Genomic DNA, 20,191 nt, shown 5'->3' on the forward strand with positions numbered 1-20,191 from the left:
GCATGGAGAGGGACAAGCAACAGGTCTTATTCTTCCCTATAGACTGACTCTTTTCTTAGTTTTATTTATTTTTAATTAAGGGGGAAAAAAGCTACACCAGATGCACTGATTATGAATAGCAAAAAAGACTCCTAGGCCACAAGGGAAGCATTAAAACCCTACTGTTTTTCAGTGGCAATACTAGAAAAAGCAGGGGAACAGAGAGATTGGTGTTTATCATCAAAAGAATGCAGTAGATGTTGGTTATCATATTTCTTCCTGCTGCCTCGCCTGTATTTAATTATTTATAGAATAAACTGGCAGATGTAAAATGCACACTTCCATTTGTTATAATGTAAGAGCCATGTGAAATAAGAAATTTTGGTGTAAAATGTAAGAGAAATTTTGTAAAAATTGTATGAGTTAAATCCTTTTTAGTGTGACTGTGTTTGCCAAGAGAAATTCGAGCATAGCTCAGTGTAAAAAGATTCAGAACTAGAGTGGAATACAGAACAAAACCTTTCTGATCTACCAGCTACATAAAGTATTCTAATCTCTTTATTTCCATATCTGTAAAATAGGGATAACAATGCTTCTTATGTCACAAGTTTGTTTTTTCTTTTTTAAAGCACTAAATGAAGTAATGCATCCAAAACACTTAGCCTGGCAAATAGTTAATGCTTCACCAATGATAACTAACTTTAATGGTAGCTTATGGCTCAAATGGTGTTTTACATCAGTTTATTATTATAGAAAGGAATTCACTATATCTTTGATAGTGTATGTTATTGCATCTAATCTGTGTTGCAAATTTATTATATGATTAACACCAAAATATTTATGGTCTTACCCATGTTCTTACTCATTTGATAAATAAATATTTATTTAGAATGAATCTATTATGTGGTATCAATGTGGAAAAAGAGGTAACGACAGATATGCATAGTTACTGTTCTCATGGAGCTTATTACTGGAGAGAAGAGAAGCAGAGCAGGGTGGAGAGGTGAGGAGGGAACAGAAGGGAAGGGAGGGGGGGGAGACTTCGGTCACATATTGAATACAGAGATACACAAACAATTGATGGGTTATGGTTTTAGCAGTTGCTATGGAAATAAATTATAAAATGCTACCTAATTGTTTATGAAAATTGGAAATGGTACAGCACTTTGGAAGATAGTTTGGCAGTCTCTGACATAACTAACCACACTTTTTTATACAACCCAGCAATTTCCATTCTCTGAATGGAATTTACTGAAATAAATTGAAAACTTATGAATGTACTAAAGCCTGCACACAGATGTTTATAGAAGCTGTATTTATAACTGTTAAAACTCGGAAGCAACCAAGATGTCCTTCAGCAGGTAAACAAACTGTGGTACATCCAGGCAAGGGAATATTATTCAGCACTAAAAAGAAATGACCTATTAAGTGATAAAAAGGCATGGAAAAATATAAATGCATATTTGAAGTGAAAGAAGTTATGTTAAAATGGCTATGGTATTATTCAAACTATATGACATCCTGGAAAAAGAAAAGCCAAGGAGACAGTAAAATCATGAGTGACTGCTAGGAATTAGAGGAGTAGAAGGGATGAGTAAGTAGATCACAGGATTTTAAGGCTGTGAAAATACTCTGTATGATACTATAATGGTGGACACATATCATTATTCATTTGTCAAAACCCATAAGATGTACAACACCAAGAGTGAACTCTAATGTAAAATACAGATTTTGGTTGCAATGACGTGGATGGAACTAGAGTGTATTATGCTAGGCAAAATAAGTCAGTCAGAGAAAGACAATTATCGTATGATTTCACTCTTATGTGGAATTTAAGAAACACAACATGAACATAGGGGAAGGGAAGCAAAAATAAAATAAGATAAAAACAGAGAGGGAGGCAAACCATAGAAGATTCTTAACAAACCAAGGGTTGCGGGAGGGATGTTAAGAAGATTCTTTTTTTTTTTTTTTTAACGTTTATTTATTTTTGAGACAGAGAGAGACAGAGCATGAACAGGGGAGGGGCATAGAGAGAGGGAGACACAGAATCCGAAGCAGGCTCCAGGCTCTGAGCCATCAGCCCAGAGATGCGAGATCTCTGAACTCACGGACTGCGAGATCGTGACCTGAGCTGAAGTCGGACGCTTAACCGCCTGAGCCCCCCAGGTGCCCCAAGAAGATTCTTAACAATCCAAGGGTTGGGTGGGAGGATGGGCTAAATAGATGATGGGCATTAAGGAGGGCACTTGTGATAAACACTGGGTGTTATATGTAAGTGATGAATCACTCAATTCTACTCCTGTAATCATTATTACACTACATGCTAACTAACTTTAAATTGAAATAATAATAAAAGCTATAGACTTTGGATAATAATGTTGTTCATCAACTCTAATAATTCTGGTGGGGGATATTGGTACTGGGAGAATGGGAGTATGGAATGGATTTTGGAATTCAGCCTATGCTTGCATTTTGAAAAGTAGTAGTTCAATAATATCTTCTGCCCATACCTCCATCAATATTACATAGAGATATCTATCTTAATATAAGTGAATAAAAGGTATGGTGTAGAGGAAAGAACACTAGTATATAAGTGTGAGCATTTAAAATTCTACTCCCAACTCTCCAATGGACTCACAATGTTATCTTAGGTATGGTTTTGCAGCCTCATGCTATAAATTTTGAAACTGAGTCTCAAAGAATTTTCCATCTAACCTAGGTCTAAAACATTAAACCTATTCTCTGTGGCAATATATGATACCAAGAGTATTCTGTTTCTACCAAAATACAAACATTACTCCACTACCATGTTTAAATATGACACAGACATATAAAGAGGTGGACAACCATTACCCATATTATCTAAATAGCTCTAAAGTGTAGTCATAATTCGACTATACTTCTTTTACCAATAATAATAACTAGTCTGAGAGATTTAGATTGTGCATAATGGCTGTGCTATATGTCTGTTATATAAATTGTAAGACAAGTTATTTTTAATATTCTATTTCTAAAAATATTAAACTGCATTTCCCATAATAAATATATTTATTTACTACAGAGAATGTCCTCTTTGCATTATTAAAATACATGTTTTCATTCAAATTTGCACCTTCCCCCCTTCTCCAAAACTTTTATATACTTTGGGTTGTAAAACACTAAGTTACTGTATTGCTGAATATGCTGAGAACACACATCTCTGTTCATGGTGAAACTAGTCTTGAGAAGCAGATTTTTTAAACTGGCTATTATATATTTAGACTTCTCATTAGCAGTACTGATCAATCCCTGAAGGTAGGCTTTTCAGTATGAGGTACTGATGAAGACTTAATACTTTTGGGGATACCTTTCTAACCCTTGAGAGGAAGCCATAATCTTCGTCCCTCGAGAAAGCTCTTCTAATCACTATTTTACTCAGGGTTTGCCAATTGCCTTATTACTTTTTTAAAGTTTGTTTGTTTGTTTGTTTATATATTTGAAGAGCACATGCACAAGAAGGAGTGGGGCAGACAGAGAGGAGGAGACAGAGAATCCTAAGTAGGCTCTATGCTGTCAGTACAGAGCCTGATGCAGGGTTCAAACCCACAAACTGTGAGATCATGACTTGAGCTGAAACCACGAGTTGGACGCTTAACCAACTGAGGCACCCAGACACCCCTTGCCTTATTATTTTTAATATTAGTACTACATAAACAGTATCCTAGTTAATGTCTTCATTTCCTTCAGCATACAGTTTCCTGCATTTTGAACCCATTGCTGAATGCTGTATTATACCCTACACATTTGTCTCCTTCACTCAGATGAAAACTCTCTTTGGTATGATGTTGAAACTAATGAATTTTTACATTATTTTGAGGATCTAGTGTAGTGCTCTGCACACAATATATGCGCAGAATACGTTAAGGCAAAGCATCAAATTTCTTTTAAAACAAATGTTCTTGTTTGTTTCTTTGTTTGTGTATTCAAGTGTTTGCATACGGACCTGTCTTCTTTTCCATAATTTGAATGTTAAGAACAGTGTGTGTTCCTATATACGGTATATGCTTTCCAAGTACTTTGCTATGGTGAGTGTCCAAAGGATATGCTGGTTTTTTTAGATGTGTTTTGACTGATCAAATGTATAAATAACTTGAGCTCAAATATGAATAAATATCAAAAGCAATAAAACATCTCTTTAAAAAAAAATTATGAGTTTAAGAACTATACTTCTGCTTCCTTACTTCCTATATGGAGACACACATATTTTAATTATTTAATAGGCGAATAATGGGATCTTGAACACAATAAATACTTGTAAATATTCATTAACAACATCAATGACTTTATATCATGAAAAATAAACAACAGAACTCTAGACAAACGTAAAATCAAACAGTCTATCTTGCTATCCTGTGTCTTGCTTTCAGGTCTATTTATAAGATGACATTTAAAAATAAGAAATTGCAAATAGACTGGACTGCTGTAGAACTCAGAGCATTTTTTCCTTATTCAGAAAACAGATTTTCCTCCCCTCTCCTCCATTTTGTTGAAAAGAAATACAGCTTCTATACTACATAAAGATTCGTTTTAATTTAAAGAATGCAATTAACACTTTTGTTGACCATCATTTGCAAAATGCAATAAGTATGACCCATTGACAGTCATTGGTTAATGTATGGTATGGATCAATATTGCCTGGTGAAATTCACTTACTGAGGAAAAAATGAGCAATGCTGATCAAATAAAAGGAGGAAGATCACTTGTCTTGAATTTTCTTAGCAAGCTTAGGATATTCAATAAGTTGTGTTCTGTCATTTACATTCTTTTGCAGAGCATTTGAATTTTAGAATAATATCAGCACTTTATGTTTTGATTCACTTTTACAATCAGTTCTGCTAAAAAGAATAATCCACACTAATTATCAGTTTGTCAGAGACTGTCACAGCCCTAAACATTATAAAAAACCCGAGAGTTCAGGTCTTTCATATTATCTACTAAAATTTAATTCTTAGAAATACAGAAAAAAAGAGATTACTGTCCCCCTATCCAGTAGGGGCTATTTAATTCTCAAATTACTCTTCATTATCAAATAATAATTGCAGTAATATTAATTTTCTCTAATCACATAAACATGCAGTTGAGTTAACATTTTTATATGGCAATGTAATTAGTGAGAGTTTTTAAATAGAATAGCCTAAATAGAAAGAATATAGAATGTGGCATTTTTCTGAAGATCTATTTGAATAAGGACATCAGAGAGAAGGTAACATAAACAGACTTAATGTAAAGAGAATTGCTATAAATTATTTTAATAAAAGGCTTAGTAGTTTGTAATAAGGTCTGCTGTATCAAGTCATATTCAGAAATTCAGTGCTCAGATATCCCCATTAATCTGATATATTTTAATGCACTTTAACGCAGATTACATGTGGTATCAACTGGTATACTTATTTGTGCAAGATGATTTATAATTTTTTAGTTTCTACAATTTGGTGGGGAATTGGATGCCAGATAAATTGGCATCTTTTCCATAAAAATGTCTAGCAACTCTGGAAAATGGAACAATCATTTGAGGTGAGATACCTGGGAAACATAATTAGAAAAAGGAAATCAGTTTTTTATTTTTTTTAAATTTTTTTCAACATTTTTTATTTATTTTTGGGACAGAGAGAGACAGAGCATGAACGGGGGAGGGGCAGAGAGAGAGGGAGACACAGAATGGGAAACAGGCTCCAGGCTCCGAGCCATCGGCCCAGAGCCTGACGCGGGGCTTCGAACTCACAGACCGCGAGATCGTGACCTGGCTGAAGTCGGACGCTTAACCGACTGTGCCACCCAGGCGCCCCTGGAAATCAGTTTTTTAAAAGACACACTGAATTTCATGAATGGAGGAAAATTCACCTAATTTCCTTATTAAATATGTCCCTTAAAACAGCAATAAAACTTTTGGTTTCTGGTCTAGCTTGCGAGAAGCTTGCAAGTCATCCTTCCCTTCTTCATAAACATAAAAAGCTGAACAAACTAAAAATCAAGAACTCTCCTTAGACCCATCAGAGAATTGAAGTCACCAGCAAAACTGCTCTCTGCCAGGGGCGCCTGGGTGGCGCAGTCGGTTAAGCGTCCGACTTCAGCCAGGTCACGGTCTCGCGGTCCGTGAGTTCGAGCCCCGCGTCAGGCTCTGGGCTGATGGCTCGGAGCCTGGAGCCTGTTTCCGATTCTGTGTCTCCCTCTCTCTCTGCCCCTCCCCCGTTCATGCTCTGTCTCTCTCTGTCCCAAAAAAAAAAAAAAAACGTTGAAAAAAAAAATTAAAAAAAAAAAAAAAAACTTAAATGAAAACTGCTCTCTGCCAAATTAGTGGGGCAGTCAGGTAGATACAGAGAATCATAACTCACCAAAACAGACACTCAGGAGCAGAAACCACTGCTGGAGTGAGTAGCAGAGCACAAGAGCACACTGTCATTCTCAAAATGCTGGACAATCTTGAGAGTTCAAAACTCCAGAGGTGTCCAGTCTTAGGGGATCCTCCATAACTTTCCTAAGTTTTACCTCCACGTCCTCACAGTGAAGATAGGAGAAAAATCCCTTTGTGCTTCCAACAGAGGGAGAGAATAACCATTTTGAAATTCTGCCAGAATATTATGTTCTTCTTAGCAAGGCCTGAGCTGAAGGAAAACTATTTTACCAGAGCCTAATCAATCTGGGAGAAAGGAAATACCCAGTTCTAGCCTCCTGAAGTTTTCTTGTTGCGTCTAAGGGAGAGGAGGACTGAGAAGCACATGTGAACGTCACAGCCCAGGGGTGAGGCACAGTCTCACTAGAAGTCAGACGTAATCATAGAACTCTTGAAAGCTTCTCCTCCCTCCACATGTTAACTACATCAATAGAGGTCTCTTGTAATAACAAGGGGTAGAACTAAAAGAGCTACACATCTCATGTCTATTTAAGAAGTCCTAAGAAAACCCAGTGATTACGGGGAAGATAAAAACAAGGTGATAATCAGCAGAAAACTTTAGCCTCTGACACCTAATAGCTACAGCAAACAGCAAACAGCAAACATGGCCTGACTCCTAGCCAAATGAAAATAAAGTCTTACACTAAAGATCTATTTATCTCATTTACTTAGACCCAGGACACCATGTCTGGCTATAAATATAAAATTATGAGGCATATTACAAGATGAAAAGTACAATTTGAAGAGACAGAAGAAGCACCAACATCAGACTCAGGTATGGGAGAGATTTTGCAATTATCAGACTAGAAATTTAAAACAACTATGATTAACATGCTAGGACTTTGATAAAACAATTTCAATTTCAATGACAACCAAAATAAAAAATATATGTTATATTCTGTGCTGTTAAGGATACTAAAATTATACCAGCTTGAGTTCACAGCCTATCAGAGTGGACAGAGAAATAAGCAAATATTTTACTAGAACATGTTAACTGGTGTAATATTTAGTCTCTTTCTGCCTATTCTGCTGCTAGAATGCCATGCCCTATCCCCTCTGTGAATTGTCAATTATTCCCTATGTCCACTGTTTTCATGTTCACCAAACTCTACATGCACACTTAATCCTAATCCTAATACAAATAAATTTACTTGTCTTCTAATCCATTGAACTGCTTTGTTTCTTAAGATTCTCTCAAATTTTATACCTTTCTGTGAATGACATTCTTTTATTTTTTTTTTTTTTTATTTTTTTTTTTTAATTTTTTTTTTCAACGTTTTTTTATTTATTTTTGGGACAGAGAGAGACAGAGCATGAACGGGGGAGGGGCAGAGAGAGAGGGAGACACAGAATCGGAAACAGGCTCCAGGCTCCGAGCCATCAGCCCAGAGCCTGACGCGGGGCTCGAACTCACGGACCGCGAGATCGTGACCTGGCTGAAGTCGGACGCTTAACCGACTGCGCCACCCAGGCGCCCCAACATTCTTTTAAAGAATATAAGAAATTAAAGAAGTTTGACATCAGGATTATGATTCTTATTTTTTTTTCATATCCCATTTACTCTCAGGATTAGTTGTAAAAGGGAGAAAATAAATTTAAGGCAATTTTTCAATGATCTTATACATTTGTCATACCTGTTTCCAAAATAGTTTTGTCATTCTCTTATTTCAATATTTAGGATTCTAACTTGGCAGTAAAATTTCTGTCATTCAACAAAGACTTTAAACATTTTCTTTGATTTTCTTATAGTTCTTCAAAATATTTTGTGTTTTATTCCTATTGATAATTTATGTTCTATTTTCAAGTATATACTTTTAAGTATATCTAATTTTAAATGTCTGTACTGTTAGACCATTGATATGTATAACATTTAAATATTAAATTATTTTTCAATAAATCAAATTTCCTCTGTCTTTATCTACTCATTTTAGAACATGACTAATGCATTAACAAAGTTGAATCTCCCTTACAGCTTTTTACCCACTCTCTCTTATAATAGTAAGGTTTTTTTTTAGTCTGTTTTAGCTTTAAAGTATTTGAGAGAGTAAGTATATTAATTTCAAATTAACTTATTAAATGCCTTACTAAAATATAGATGACACTTCCTTCTACTTAGTAGACTTGTGGTTTTATAAAACCACATATTTTTCAAGATTTTTATATTTTCAATATATACTAATATATAAGTATACTAATATACAAGTATTAACTGATTCATATTCCAATGTGAAAAGTTATATCCCAGGGTATTAACTATTGAAAGAAATTTTCAGGGTACTTGGTAGTAAATTCTTTGTGTTCAATAAAAACATTTATGAAATGACGATTTATTTTCTATATACCAGTCTGTATTGGCAGGAGAATTTAGTTAAAAAATAAAGGATTTATTTCAGATTTTTTTCTTTCCACTATCTCTTTGAGGAAGCCAACATTGGTATAATCTGAGGCATCATAAAATTAACTTCTTGTCACCATATACTTTCCACACTCACGTATCAGAGTGCCTAAAATTCTTCCCCAAAGATCGTCCTTCTGTGATCACTAAGAAAAACACCCTTGCCCAGAGCAGAACCAGGGTAGGAGGACTCTAAAAATTCAGGAAGGTGGCAGTTCTGGTTTAGCTTATACATATCCCTCTCAGCCAGATGAACCTTAGGAATACCCTCAAAAGGGAAGAGTATCTGACTGAAGCACAGGCTTTCTCAAATTATTTTGTTTTGATGACAGTTACTGACCATTTTCTATTCAATTCCTTGACTACTTCTGGAGACTCCTACTTCTGACTCTTCCTTTCTCATCTTCCAGCTCTAAGGAGTCTGGTTCTACCCATACTTGTGCATCTTTCTTAGGCACTGGGCAGGTCTCATCTTCCTTTTAATTCTGATTCCTTAATCTTGCACTGGGTCATCTAACTGTGTGTCCTCTCTAATTATGGAGCCTTAATCTCATCTTAGACTGGTCTATCTTTTAATGACATTCATAAATATATATTTAAAATTCCTGACATCATAGTCTTGCCAATTGCTGTTCCCTTACTATATTCATGTGCTGTGGTCAGTTTTAATAAAGGATTGTGGTCAGAAGCTATTTTTTAATAGAGACATTGCTACCAAGGTAAGTCTATTCCAGTGGTAATGGAGTTCGGGCCAGTCCAGACTTGCAAAGAAAGCAGATTCATTCTCCTTGGACATACAATACTCTAAGCCCAACTCTGGAAGCAGTGCTATGTCCTTGGGCAAAATAGAGGTTCTGCCAAGACTCTGACAATATTAAGTAATTTCTTTACTGGCATCCTCCTTCCAAATGCATTAAAACATTAAAGGACAATACATTAAGTGACTTGCACCTTAGTGTGAATCAATTTATCAGAATGCTTTTCTCCTGAAAGGAAAGGCTGAGGGTGGTTGTGATGAATGGACAAGAAAGGAAAAGGGAATGCTGAGAAGCAGCATGTATAGTCAGAGAAAGAAACACTAATGTTAACTTTTCCAACCTAATTTCTCACCAAAGAATTTTCTATTATTCACCATATTTCAGAAGCAATGAAAAAAGTATCACAACAAAACCACCAATAGTCTTTACCACAAATCCAGATATGCATAAACATTCTGAGCCAAAGTCAGGTTCATTTTCTATGCGTATTCCATGCATACATAATTTGGAAATGCACTCCTCAAGTCCATTATCACAGTGATGTCCTGACCACCCTGTTAAACACAATCACAAAACATATATTCAATTTTTAATAATAATATAATAAATAGCTTATGTATAGTTAACAATACTCTTACTATTTTTTATAATTATACTTGATGTTTTATATAAATTATCACAGTTTATCTTCATAATCATTCTATCAGGTAGTATTATTATTATCTCTATTTAGTAGATGAGAATATTAAACTTAGAGAATATAAATAATTTCCCCTAAAATTACACAGTTATATAAAAATGGAAGCAAAGCATATGTAAAATAAAGTTTTGGCTTGTACCTATGGTGCCGTTCTACGTCACCTATCCAAATATCTTTATTTTACCTTGGAATAAATACATAGAAGGTAATGGAATAAACAGATTTCATACTTCCATTTAATATGAATCTTAAACTCAAAGGAAAGCAATTATTCCATATTCCTGGATATAAAATGTTTTCTTGTAATACTTGTAGCATTTTACAGTAAGTATTTCTTATGCTGTACTTCTACAGAATTTAAATAATATGTCTATGTTCAGCTCATTATCAGCTGTAAGAATGCTTAAACATTGTAATATTCCAAATTAAAACATTGTGTGTTTGCCCTTTTTCTTTGGCTTTTGCCATTATTTTATCACCAACCTATCAACCAACATTGCTAAGCTATCCACAAGATAATATTAAAACTATAGTTTACTAGTTATACATTAAGAACACTTTTAAAAATCATTGATTCTTTCCTATAAGGGATCTATTTACAATGATCCTTAATATGTTAGGAACATTTTAACTTGAAAATACCATTCTACATAGGGACAATAAGTCTTTAGAGGCAGCTGTTACTAGCTGCCTATCTATACTATAATTGTATACTGCCTATGTATACTATAATGCATACTGTAATTGCAATATTCAAGCCTTATTTTTCTATGTATTATTCAACAGCATTTAATCTGACCCTGGCTATCGGGAAATGCATTCTTATTCTTGTTCCTGCTTAGCAATATAGTCTCACTGTTCCTCTTTGATAAATTATAAGAGAACAATTACATAAGTATTCTGAGGTGCTTAGAAGTGATTTAATGCAAAACAGCATTGTAAGAAGAAAAATACAACACGAGTTTAAAAGATTTGGCAGAGTCCAGATCAAACTTAGAATGAGGTGCCAAAAGACTAAATTTACCAAATCCACATCCAAGACTCTTTTCACTTCACTTCATAATGCTCTTTCATATGCTTGAGTTGATTCTGTAGGCAACTCTACTATGGAGGCTATAAAAGGTGATACAGAAAAAAAAAAACATTTTTGCAGGGCTTATAAAAAGCCACTATGACCAGTCTCTCACAAGGTTGAATATCCAACATATTGTTGAACATAAAATCATATTCCATAAAAATACTTACATTGATTAACTATTCTTGTAAAAGTCAAATACATACAAACTTAATAACATTGCTTAGCGATATACATATATATAATAAAGCTCTAAAGAAGAACAGTAGGGAACGTTGAATATAAAGCTCAGAAAAGTCACTCTAGGGTAGGGGGATATTAATGTATTCAGTGAGTAATATAGATGAGGCTGGAATTACTGCTAATATTCTATTCCTTGAAGCCAATGGAAGGTACACAAATGTTTATTATATTGTTTTATAAAATAAATATTCCTTAATTATATATTCTTTTGATTGAATAAAACAGTTCACAATATAGTTTAAACAATTAAAAATGATGATGTATTTTTCCTCTTGCTTCTAATATTATGAAGGACATTACAAAACTTTAAACCATAAGATGAGAACTGTGAAAGAAAAGAAAATCATCATACCAGTTAAAAAGACAAGGAAGACTTTATTCAAGAGTATTTCAATAAGAAAGAAAGAGATTATTGAAACAGGGGAAAGAGATGGAATTTAACTGCACTGAACCAAAGGTAGGTGGGAGGATTTTCAAATGCTGTAGTGAGCTAATGGGAAAATACTGGAGGATACTGGGCTGGGGGAGTGGTTGGTCAAAGTGCTTTGTATATCTGTGTTTGGTACTTGTCACTTATTAACAGTGGGCTCCTAGCTTTCCGCAGATCCTAGTTGGGGAGGGAGAGGCCCTATCCTTTTCTGTAATTACATTTCAAAAGGATGACTCCCTGGTACTTGAGAAAGACATTTCTGGGTTGTAAAATTGGCAAGAGGCTGAAAGAAAGTTTACGTTTCAGGGGCAGAGAAAAAAGTTACAATTACTAGTTTTCTAAAGCAAATGCTCTGAAGAAAGGGAGGTCAGGGGCATGGAGTCTTGGGGCCTGTCTAAAGTGCAGTTAAGCTGTGGGGAACATTATGGATGTGTTGCTCAAAAACGACAAACTAGGATACAATATAAGCTAGTCAAGATTTAGCACAGGAAACAGAAACCACTCTAGGTATTCAAGCAAAAAGAGTCTTAATAACCAAGAATAAGATGCTTCCAAAATTATTAGAAGGAAGAGCTGTAGGAGTAACTCTAAGAACCACAGATACGACTCTCTGGGAGATACTACCTCAACCATAATCAGGAAATTGAGAAACATAAAAGCCAACATTGGAATTACTCAGTTTAAGAACTCATTGTACTAAATAAAGGAAGCTGGATTACCAGGAAGCAGCCAGCACTATCTCCCTGGCTGCCCCTTCCTACCCTGAAGCTAGTGATTGAACACTACATTATAGAGTCCCACTGCCATTCCAGATGGTTCTGTATTTTAATACAAAGTCAGAGACTCAGAAAATCTCACGTGTCAATGATCTCATCCACCATATGAAATTGCTAAGACATCTAGAAATGATCTCCACTAGATCATCTACATTTCACGTATATTTATTATTGATGGAATGCAATTTCTATTCACATCAGCTTCAGTGGAAGTCTAGATACTACAGTTTTTCGTTTTCTTGTCTCTGCAGTACAGAAACCACAATAGACAGTAACGGATGCTGAGTGCCAATTATAACCATTAAAATAGATGAATGGTTAAAGAATATGTGGCATACTTATACAATGGAATAAATACAACTTGGCCATAAAAAACAACAAAATCTTTCCATTTGTGACAACATGGATGAACCTGTAACAGCACTTCAAACAGTCTTATGAGTTAACTTGCTGCAAGTGAATATATTCCTTACTTGCTGACCTAAGTCCCTTGATGTATAACAGAATTAATTTATTTTCTTTGATTTGCAGATCACTGGACTTAAGGAGTGAAGAACCAGAAATTTTCCAGGCCACAGAAGCCAGCAAGTCTGTTTGAAGCAACCTTGGCTGTCTGATTAGCTTACCTATTGTTTAGCAAATTGTTTTTCTTTCTAGGTCACATAGATGATTTTACTTAACTCCCTTTGTGTATCCGAAGACCTTGCTGACCTTCACAGAAAGAACAGAGTACTGTTACACATCACAAAACACAAACAGAAACCCCCCTTGCTCAACTCTGGAGAACTGAGAAAATGTAGCTGGCATCATTGAGTCCATATGAAATCAAGAAATATTGTAGGCCACTGTACTCCCTTTGCTAATTAAGTTCCCTAAATTCCTTTAAAAACCCTTGGGCCAGGTGGAAACCTCTGGAGACAAGAGTCTGCCTTCTCCCTAGGTTGCTGGCCTCCTGAATAAAGCTCAAATTCCTTTCCAATCAAAAACTTGTCTCTTGAGTAATGGCCTTTCAAGGGAGGGATAGCCAAACTTGGGTTTGGTAACAGACCTATAAGCTAAGTAAAATAAGTCAAATGGAGAAAGACAAATACTGTATGATTTCCACTCACACGGAATTAAAAACAAAACAACAAGTAAGCAAAATAAAATAAAAACTCATAGATATAGAGAAAAGACTACTGGTAAAGAGACGAAGGAAGTTGGGGGTGGGCAGAATGGATAAAGAGGGTCAACTGTATGGTGATGGATGGTAATGAAACTTGAGGTGGTGAGGTGGTGATCATTTTGTAGTGTATACAGATGTTGAATTTTATTTTATTTTATTTATTTTTTATTTATTTTTATTTTTTTCCAATATATGAAATTTATTGCCAAATTGGTTTCCATACAACACCCAGTGCTCCAGATGTTGAATTTTAAAGTTGTATATCTCAAATGTATATAACAAAATGTTTTAACACAAATATTAATCATAATTTGAGTCTATTATCTCAAATATATGTGCTTTGGTTACTAAAGGTCAGTGGAAAATAATTTATAGCCTTTTATCTTGTTGCTAGAAAAGATGTTTCTTTTATATGTATATATAATGAATATATATTTAACATACATAGTTATATGCAGTTATATATATACATATATATACACATATGTATATATATGTATATATACACATGTATACATACATATGTATGTATATATATATATATGTGTGTGTGTGTGTGTGTGTATGTATATATGTGTGTGTGTGTGTGTATATATATATATATAAAATTGGATTAGATTCAGATCTTCTTCCAGGGAGCCAGTCTTTGAAGTCAAAATTCTTTCAGCTTCATAATATGCATTAGGAAAAAAAAAAAGGTAATGAAGAGAGATGGAAACTAGCAATGTAATAAATAGTGAATAAAATTAGCTTGTATTTTTAAATTTTTGGTGGATGTGGTATATTCACAGGCCCCAGAACTGGCTACTTGCTGTGAAAGCTGAGGCAAGTTACAAGATCTTGCAAAAGGAAATAGCCATGTACCTACTTCATAAACTTATGGTGAGATTTGAGTGAAATGATCTGTGCAAATTCTAAACACAGTACATAGTAATTTTTTTTTAAAGAAATGTTGGCTACTATTATTTGCTTCTGGTGCCATGCTGAACAAACTCTATGGATGAGTTTATTTTCCAATTTTGTGAATGAAGAAACGGATACTTTGAAAAGTAAAATTTACATGGGCTAATGGGCTCAGGCTGTCTCATACAAAAATAATATATCTTAACTATAATTCTATGTTTAGTGCTTTACAATGTTTTAGGTGATTTCCTCCCCCCCCTCCCCAATTTTATCATGAAATTGAGAATCAGAGGGTTTTACCAGGTCACAAAGCTGGGATTTGAACTTTATTCTACCCAGATTCCAGAAGTTCTTTGCTCAGCACCTTGCTTGAGTACACTTGGGATTGTGGCATTTGGGAGGAGCTTATGTATGTAAATAATGCTTTTTCACTAGTTTTGTTTTGTTTTGTAAAAATATAACAAAGTAAATAAATAAGATGATGTCCTTGTAGTGGTGTGGGCAAGGTGATGATAAGAAATGAGAACCAATTAAGGGAATATAAAACAGACAAATGAAAATTTGGTGGGTAAGATTAAAAAAAAAAGGTTTAGAAGCAGAGAAGAGGAAAACATTCCTTGAATCCTCTGTAGTTTGATGTCCATATGTAATAAAGTAACCAGATATTCAGAAAATAGTTTTCATTAGCAATCCAGAAAAGTAATCAAATCATTATGGTGTTAAACTCAGCACTAATCTATTACTTTCATATTCAGTAGAAATTACGTAAGTGCTTCCAGAATAAATCATATCACATAATGAGGATATAAAATCAAAAAGAGAATTTAGATGTCAGATTGTAATAAAAATAAGAACAAATTAGACTAATTTTACGTTGATTACAAGTTTTGAAGTACATATACAACTAGAAACACTGACCTGTTTTAATACTACCATTCTCTGCTGTAACATAGCAGTTATAATAGTTAGAGTTTATTGATGAAAATAAAAGTCACTATTTGAAAGATTTATATTTTTACTTTCATTTCCTTTTCCCTCTCAGCACCAAGTGCTAATCTGGGGAAATAAAATAAAATTAAATTAAAACCTAAACCTAAAATAATTCTGTCTTACTAGTCAATGTATTATTCAGTAATTGAATGACAAATTAAAATCATTTTTTTCTTAGTCTAATTCTAGAATATGTAGAATTGATTTTTACATCTAAATCTTCATGACAATACAATAGTATACTTTCTTTATTTCATATTAATGATATTTCACTTTTTCATGGGTCTTGATTAAAAAAAGGATCATTATGTATCTCTTCTGTTCTGAATACAAAAGCCATATCCCTGAGTTATTAATTGGGAGTATTCATGGAAGAAACTATTTGTTTTTGTTTCTGCGTTTCGTTGCTCCAAGGACAATGCAGCATTTCTGTTTCAAAATGAATAATGCTATTTTAAGAGCAAAATGTGTATCCACAGTTTATATCATCACCTATATAAACACTATTACATCCCTCCTGAGCATAAAAAGTGTCTGGGCAAAGTGACTGCCCCAGGGGCTGAGAACAACTCTGGGTGAGGCATTCACATTTGCAATACAGAGATTGTTCTCTCAGTTTCAATTTGCTTTTAATGGGATAACTGTGGTTTCACTTACTGGGTGTTAAACATTTTTATATAACACTATAAATGTGAATATTGAGGCTAAAACAAAAGTAAGCATGTTTTACTTAATAAAATAATCTGAATACTTGTATTAATACTTCCATGGAAATGAGTTCACTAGCCATTGAATTCACTAAGCGGGCAGAGGAGGAGCTCTGTGATTAGGATTGTCCTGAATGCTGTTCAGGTTATAACCTGCACGATGATCTCATGTGGAGAGGATGAGTGAGTACTGAGATCAAACCCGTCCTTCCTTGTCAAGTAATGTACCTAGGTATCTTGGAGGAAAGGGCATAATCATCTGTCCCCTTACAGTGAGGGAGGGGCTTGTGGTAACTATAGTCCCATCTACAATTACACAACATTGGCCAGCATCATAAATGGATTGTACTTTTCAGTAAGCTCTGAACACTCTGTGAGGTTCCACTAGAATACAACTTCTTGGACAGGATTTGGTGGCCCAAAACTAAATAACATTTAGGATGTCTTTAACCTACTTATATCAATCCAAATTTCAGTTGTGTTTTACAGATATATCTAGTGAGTAAACTGGCATTTAATTGTTTGAACTCTGTTCTGTTCAGAATATTCCAAGTCCCATATATCCTTATTTGGACTATAAAGTAGAGGAGATGGAGACAAAAGGATAAATTACAAACCTTGAGTTACAGTGAAAGAGTCACCCAAGATTATGACAATGGTGGAAGAGTTGTTACATGAAGACAAAAAAAATCTGATAATTGGTAATATGATGTGAACTCAAGATTTTCAACTGATGAAAATAAAATATGGCAGTAATTTATAGTACTTAACTAATTTAAATTTTTTAAATGTTTACTTATTTTCGAGAAAGAGAGCACAAGCAGGGGAGGAGCAGAGAGAAAGGGAGACAAAGAATCCAAAGCAGGCTCCAGGTTCTGAGCTGTCATGACTCACAGAGCCCGATGCTGGGCTCGAACTCACGAACCATGAGATCATGACCTAAGTGGAAGTCAGATGCTTAACCAAGTGAGCCACCCAGGCGTCCCTATAGTACTTAACTAATTTAAAGACAGAAGTAAATATGTAGTGAAGGCAGGCTTCTATCAGACACTGTGTAAGGTAAGGATGATGACATGATGTAGACCAGAGCCTAAGAAAGAATTATCAACATTATTTAAGGCCGGTTTCCTCCATGGATAAGAGAAGAGTGGACCTGTATAAATCAAATTAATTAGCCTGTGTGTCCTTCTGTGACATTTGGAAAAATACATGTTTATATGAACTACTCAGAAAAATGGTAAGGTATCAGTTTTTGCTTATCAAGCTTTTTAGGAGATAATCAGACTGATGTGGGCAAGCAACATTCCTGAAGAAATCTCATAATGGTTAGAATTGCTAACATCTAAGACTAAGCTATAAAACACTGGTAGATCTTACTGGTGAAGTTCCTTTTTTAAAAAAAAATGGTTGTCAATTTTATTTATTTTTTATTGTAGTTAGAACATTTAAGGTGATATCTATCCTTTAGCCAGCTGTTAAGTGCTTTTAACCATAGGCACAATGTTGCACCATAGATCCCTAGAACTTATTCACCTGGCATAACTGAAACATTATGGGAAGTTGCTATTCAGTTGAAGGCCCTTCTTTGGGGAACATAAAAAATGAGTGTATAACACCAGGTCAGACTTCCTGGCTCTGAATCTCAGCTTTGCCACTAATGTGCTATGGGAGATTACCCAAAGAATCTGGACTACATTTTCTCACTGGTAAAAGGAGATAATAATAGTACCTTCTACATAAGGTTGTTATAAAAGCTAAATGAGTCAATGCACATAAAATAGAAAGGTGTCCATTTTCTAGTATTGTTATTGTAATTGTAATTTCCAAACACATAAATGTCAAAGTCCTCCCACATTTGGCTGCTTTTAAAATCTAAAATTCAGAACACAAGAAAAAGAAGAACTCAACAATGGGTAGATTTTCAAGGACAAAAATGGTAAAGAAAAGAATGAGAATTATATCAAAACCAATTTATGTTGAGGGTGGAAAAAGGTAGCATGAGCACATTTTGGGAGATGGTGGTTACATGACTGGCTGTAGTGGTAGTTACACAACTTTATGCATTTGTCATAACTAAAGAACTATATGTCAGAGAGTAAATTCTACTATACACATTTTAAAACCCCTGAAAAAAGAACCCTCAGCTAGCTATGCTAATAAATAAAATGAGGAAGGAATGAAAAGTAATCTTCAAGAGAACAATTATTCTTCAAATAACTTTGGATGAAAGGTACATCAGTATGATTCAGAGCCTTGCCTGGAAAGAGCCCTTGGGAGCAGGGACAAGGGTCTGGGAGGGTGTCTACAGCATTTTCCAAGAATTTGTTTGGTTGGTTTGTTGCTTACTTGGTCTTTGCTTTTGTGACTAGACTGTGAAGAATCTCAGGCTTGGGGCACCTGGGTGGCTCAGTTGGTTAAGCATCTGACTTTGGCTCAGGTCATGATCTTGCAGTTTGTGGGTTCAAGCCCCGCACTCTGTATCTCTCTCTCTCAAAAATAAATAATAACATTAATTTTTTTTAAAAAAAGAAAAGAATCGCAGGCTAAGTCAAAAGTACCCGCAAGTTCTGACTGACACCTAGCAACACACATGGGTATCATTTTTGAGGAAGGAGGTCTTCCACTTTCCACTATGGACTGGTGAGAAGCACTCAGAATGGGGCTTCATTTGAATGCTACACCTGCTTCAGAATGGCTCCATACTTCCAAGTGAATCTACAGTACTATAAATCTTAACCTAGAGCATCAAAACTAATCTAGAAATGGCAAGATACACATATTACCGTAAAAAAGAAACCTAGCAATTATAAGATATATATTGAAATGGTAAAAATGACTCATATAAGTGTTGTGTTTCATAACTGCCTTTGTAAGGTTACATTCATTGCTTGTGGCAACTATTATAGCATTTTAAGTGTTCAGACCTTGATAAAGATATTTTTGCTTAAAAGAGACAAGGTTCTGAAATGGTGTTCATTGTTTTAATATCAGAGAATTGAAATGTTTATTCTACTTCTTTTATCTGCAAGAGTTATAATTTTATGTCTAGGTGGCGATTTCAACATTCAGGTAGAAATGCTTTCAGATGCTGTATCTGATCAAATAAAACCTACAGAGTATGCCAAAACAGAGTAGTGTGCTGAGTAAATGTTCAACTTCTCAACAACATGTCAATGATACTCAATTGATAAGTGTACCCTAGTTTGTATAATTTCACATAAACAACAGGAGCCCTACTACCCACATGGCTGCCTGACTGTTATGTCCTCAGGGGACCCAAATAACCAGAATCCCAGAACCCAGGGGGTATCAACAAACTGTCTCAAGTCCACTGTGGAGTCTGTAAATGGTGATTGTTATTTTTTAGTGACCAAAAATATACCCCATGTATATTCCTGAGAGCTTATTACTTCTTGAGGAAATTAGGCATTCACCATCTCTTCTGAGTGGATGCACCTGAATGTTGAACATAAGATGAGTGACAGAAGACACAGGAAAAAAGCAACAAATCTGCAAAGGTAGAAACTAGAAGAAAGAGAGGGAAAAAGATGCATGGACACAAGCTGTTTTAATCAATGTATACTTAAAAAGAATATGACCAAAGGCAGAAATGGCCAAAACACCAATTATAAATTAT

The 20,191-nt window shown here is 34.8% G+C and overlaps 1 protein-coding gene across 1 annotated transcript in view; it reads right to left on the bottom strand.

The window, feature by feature from the left end:
- LOC131515417 (protein eyes shut homolog) overlaps positions 1 to 10,465 on the bottom strand; it is a 779,912-nt gene extending 769,447 nt beyond the window's left edge. Inside the window, exons 1-2 of the mRNA XM_058736156.1 lie at positions 10,450 to 10,465; positions 9,995 to 10,119 (exon numbers count right to left, since the gene is read on the bottom strand). Of these exons, the coding sequence (XP_058592139.1) occupies positions 9,995 to 10,119; positions 10,450 to 10,465 (141 nt within the window). The remainder of the gene's footprint in view (positions 1 to 9,994; positions 10,120 to 10,449) is intronic.
- Between the last annotated feature and the right edge of the window lie 9,726 nt (positions 10,466 to 20,191).

The sequence above is a fragment of the Neofelis nebulosa genome, chromosome 6 (genome assembly GCF_028018385.1).
Source record: "Neofelis nebulosa isolate mNeoNeb1 chromosome 6, mNeoNeb1.pri, whole genome shotgun sequence".
NCBI classification, from domain to species: Eukaryota; Metazoa; Chordata; class Mammalia; order Carnivora; family Felidae; genus Neofelis; species Neofelis nebulosa.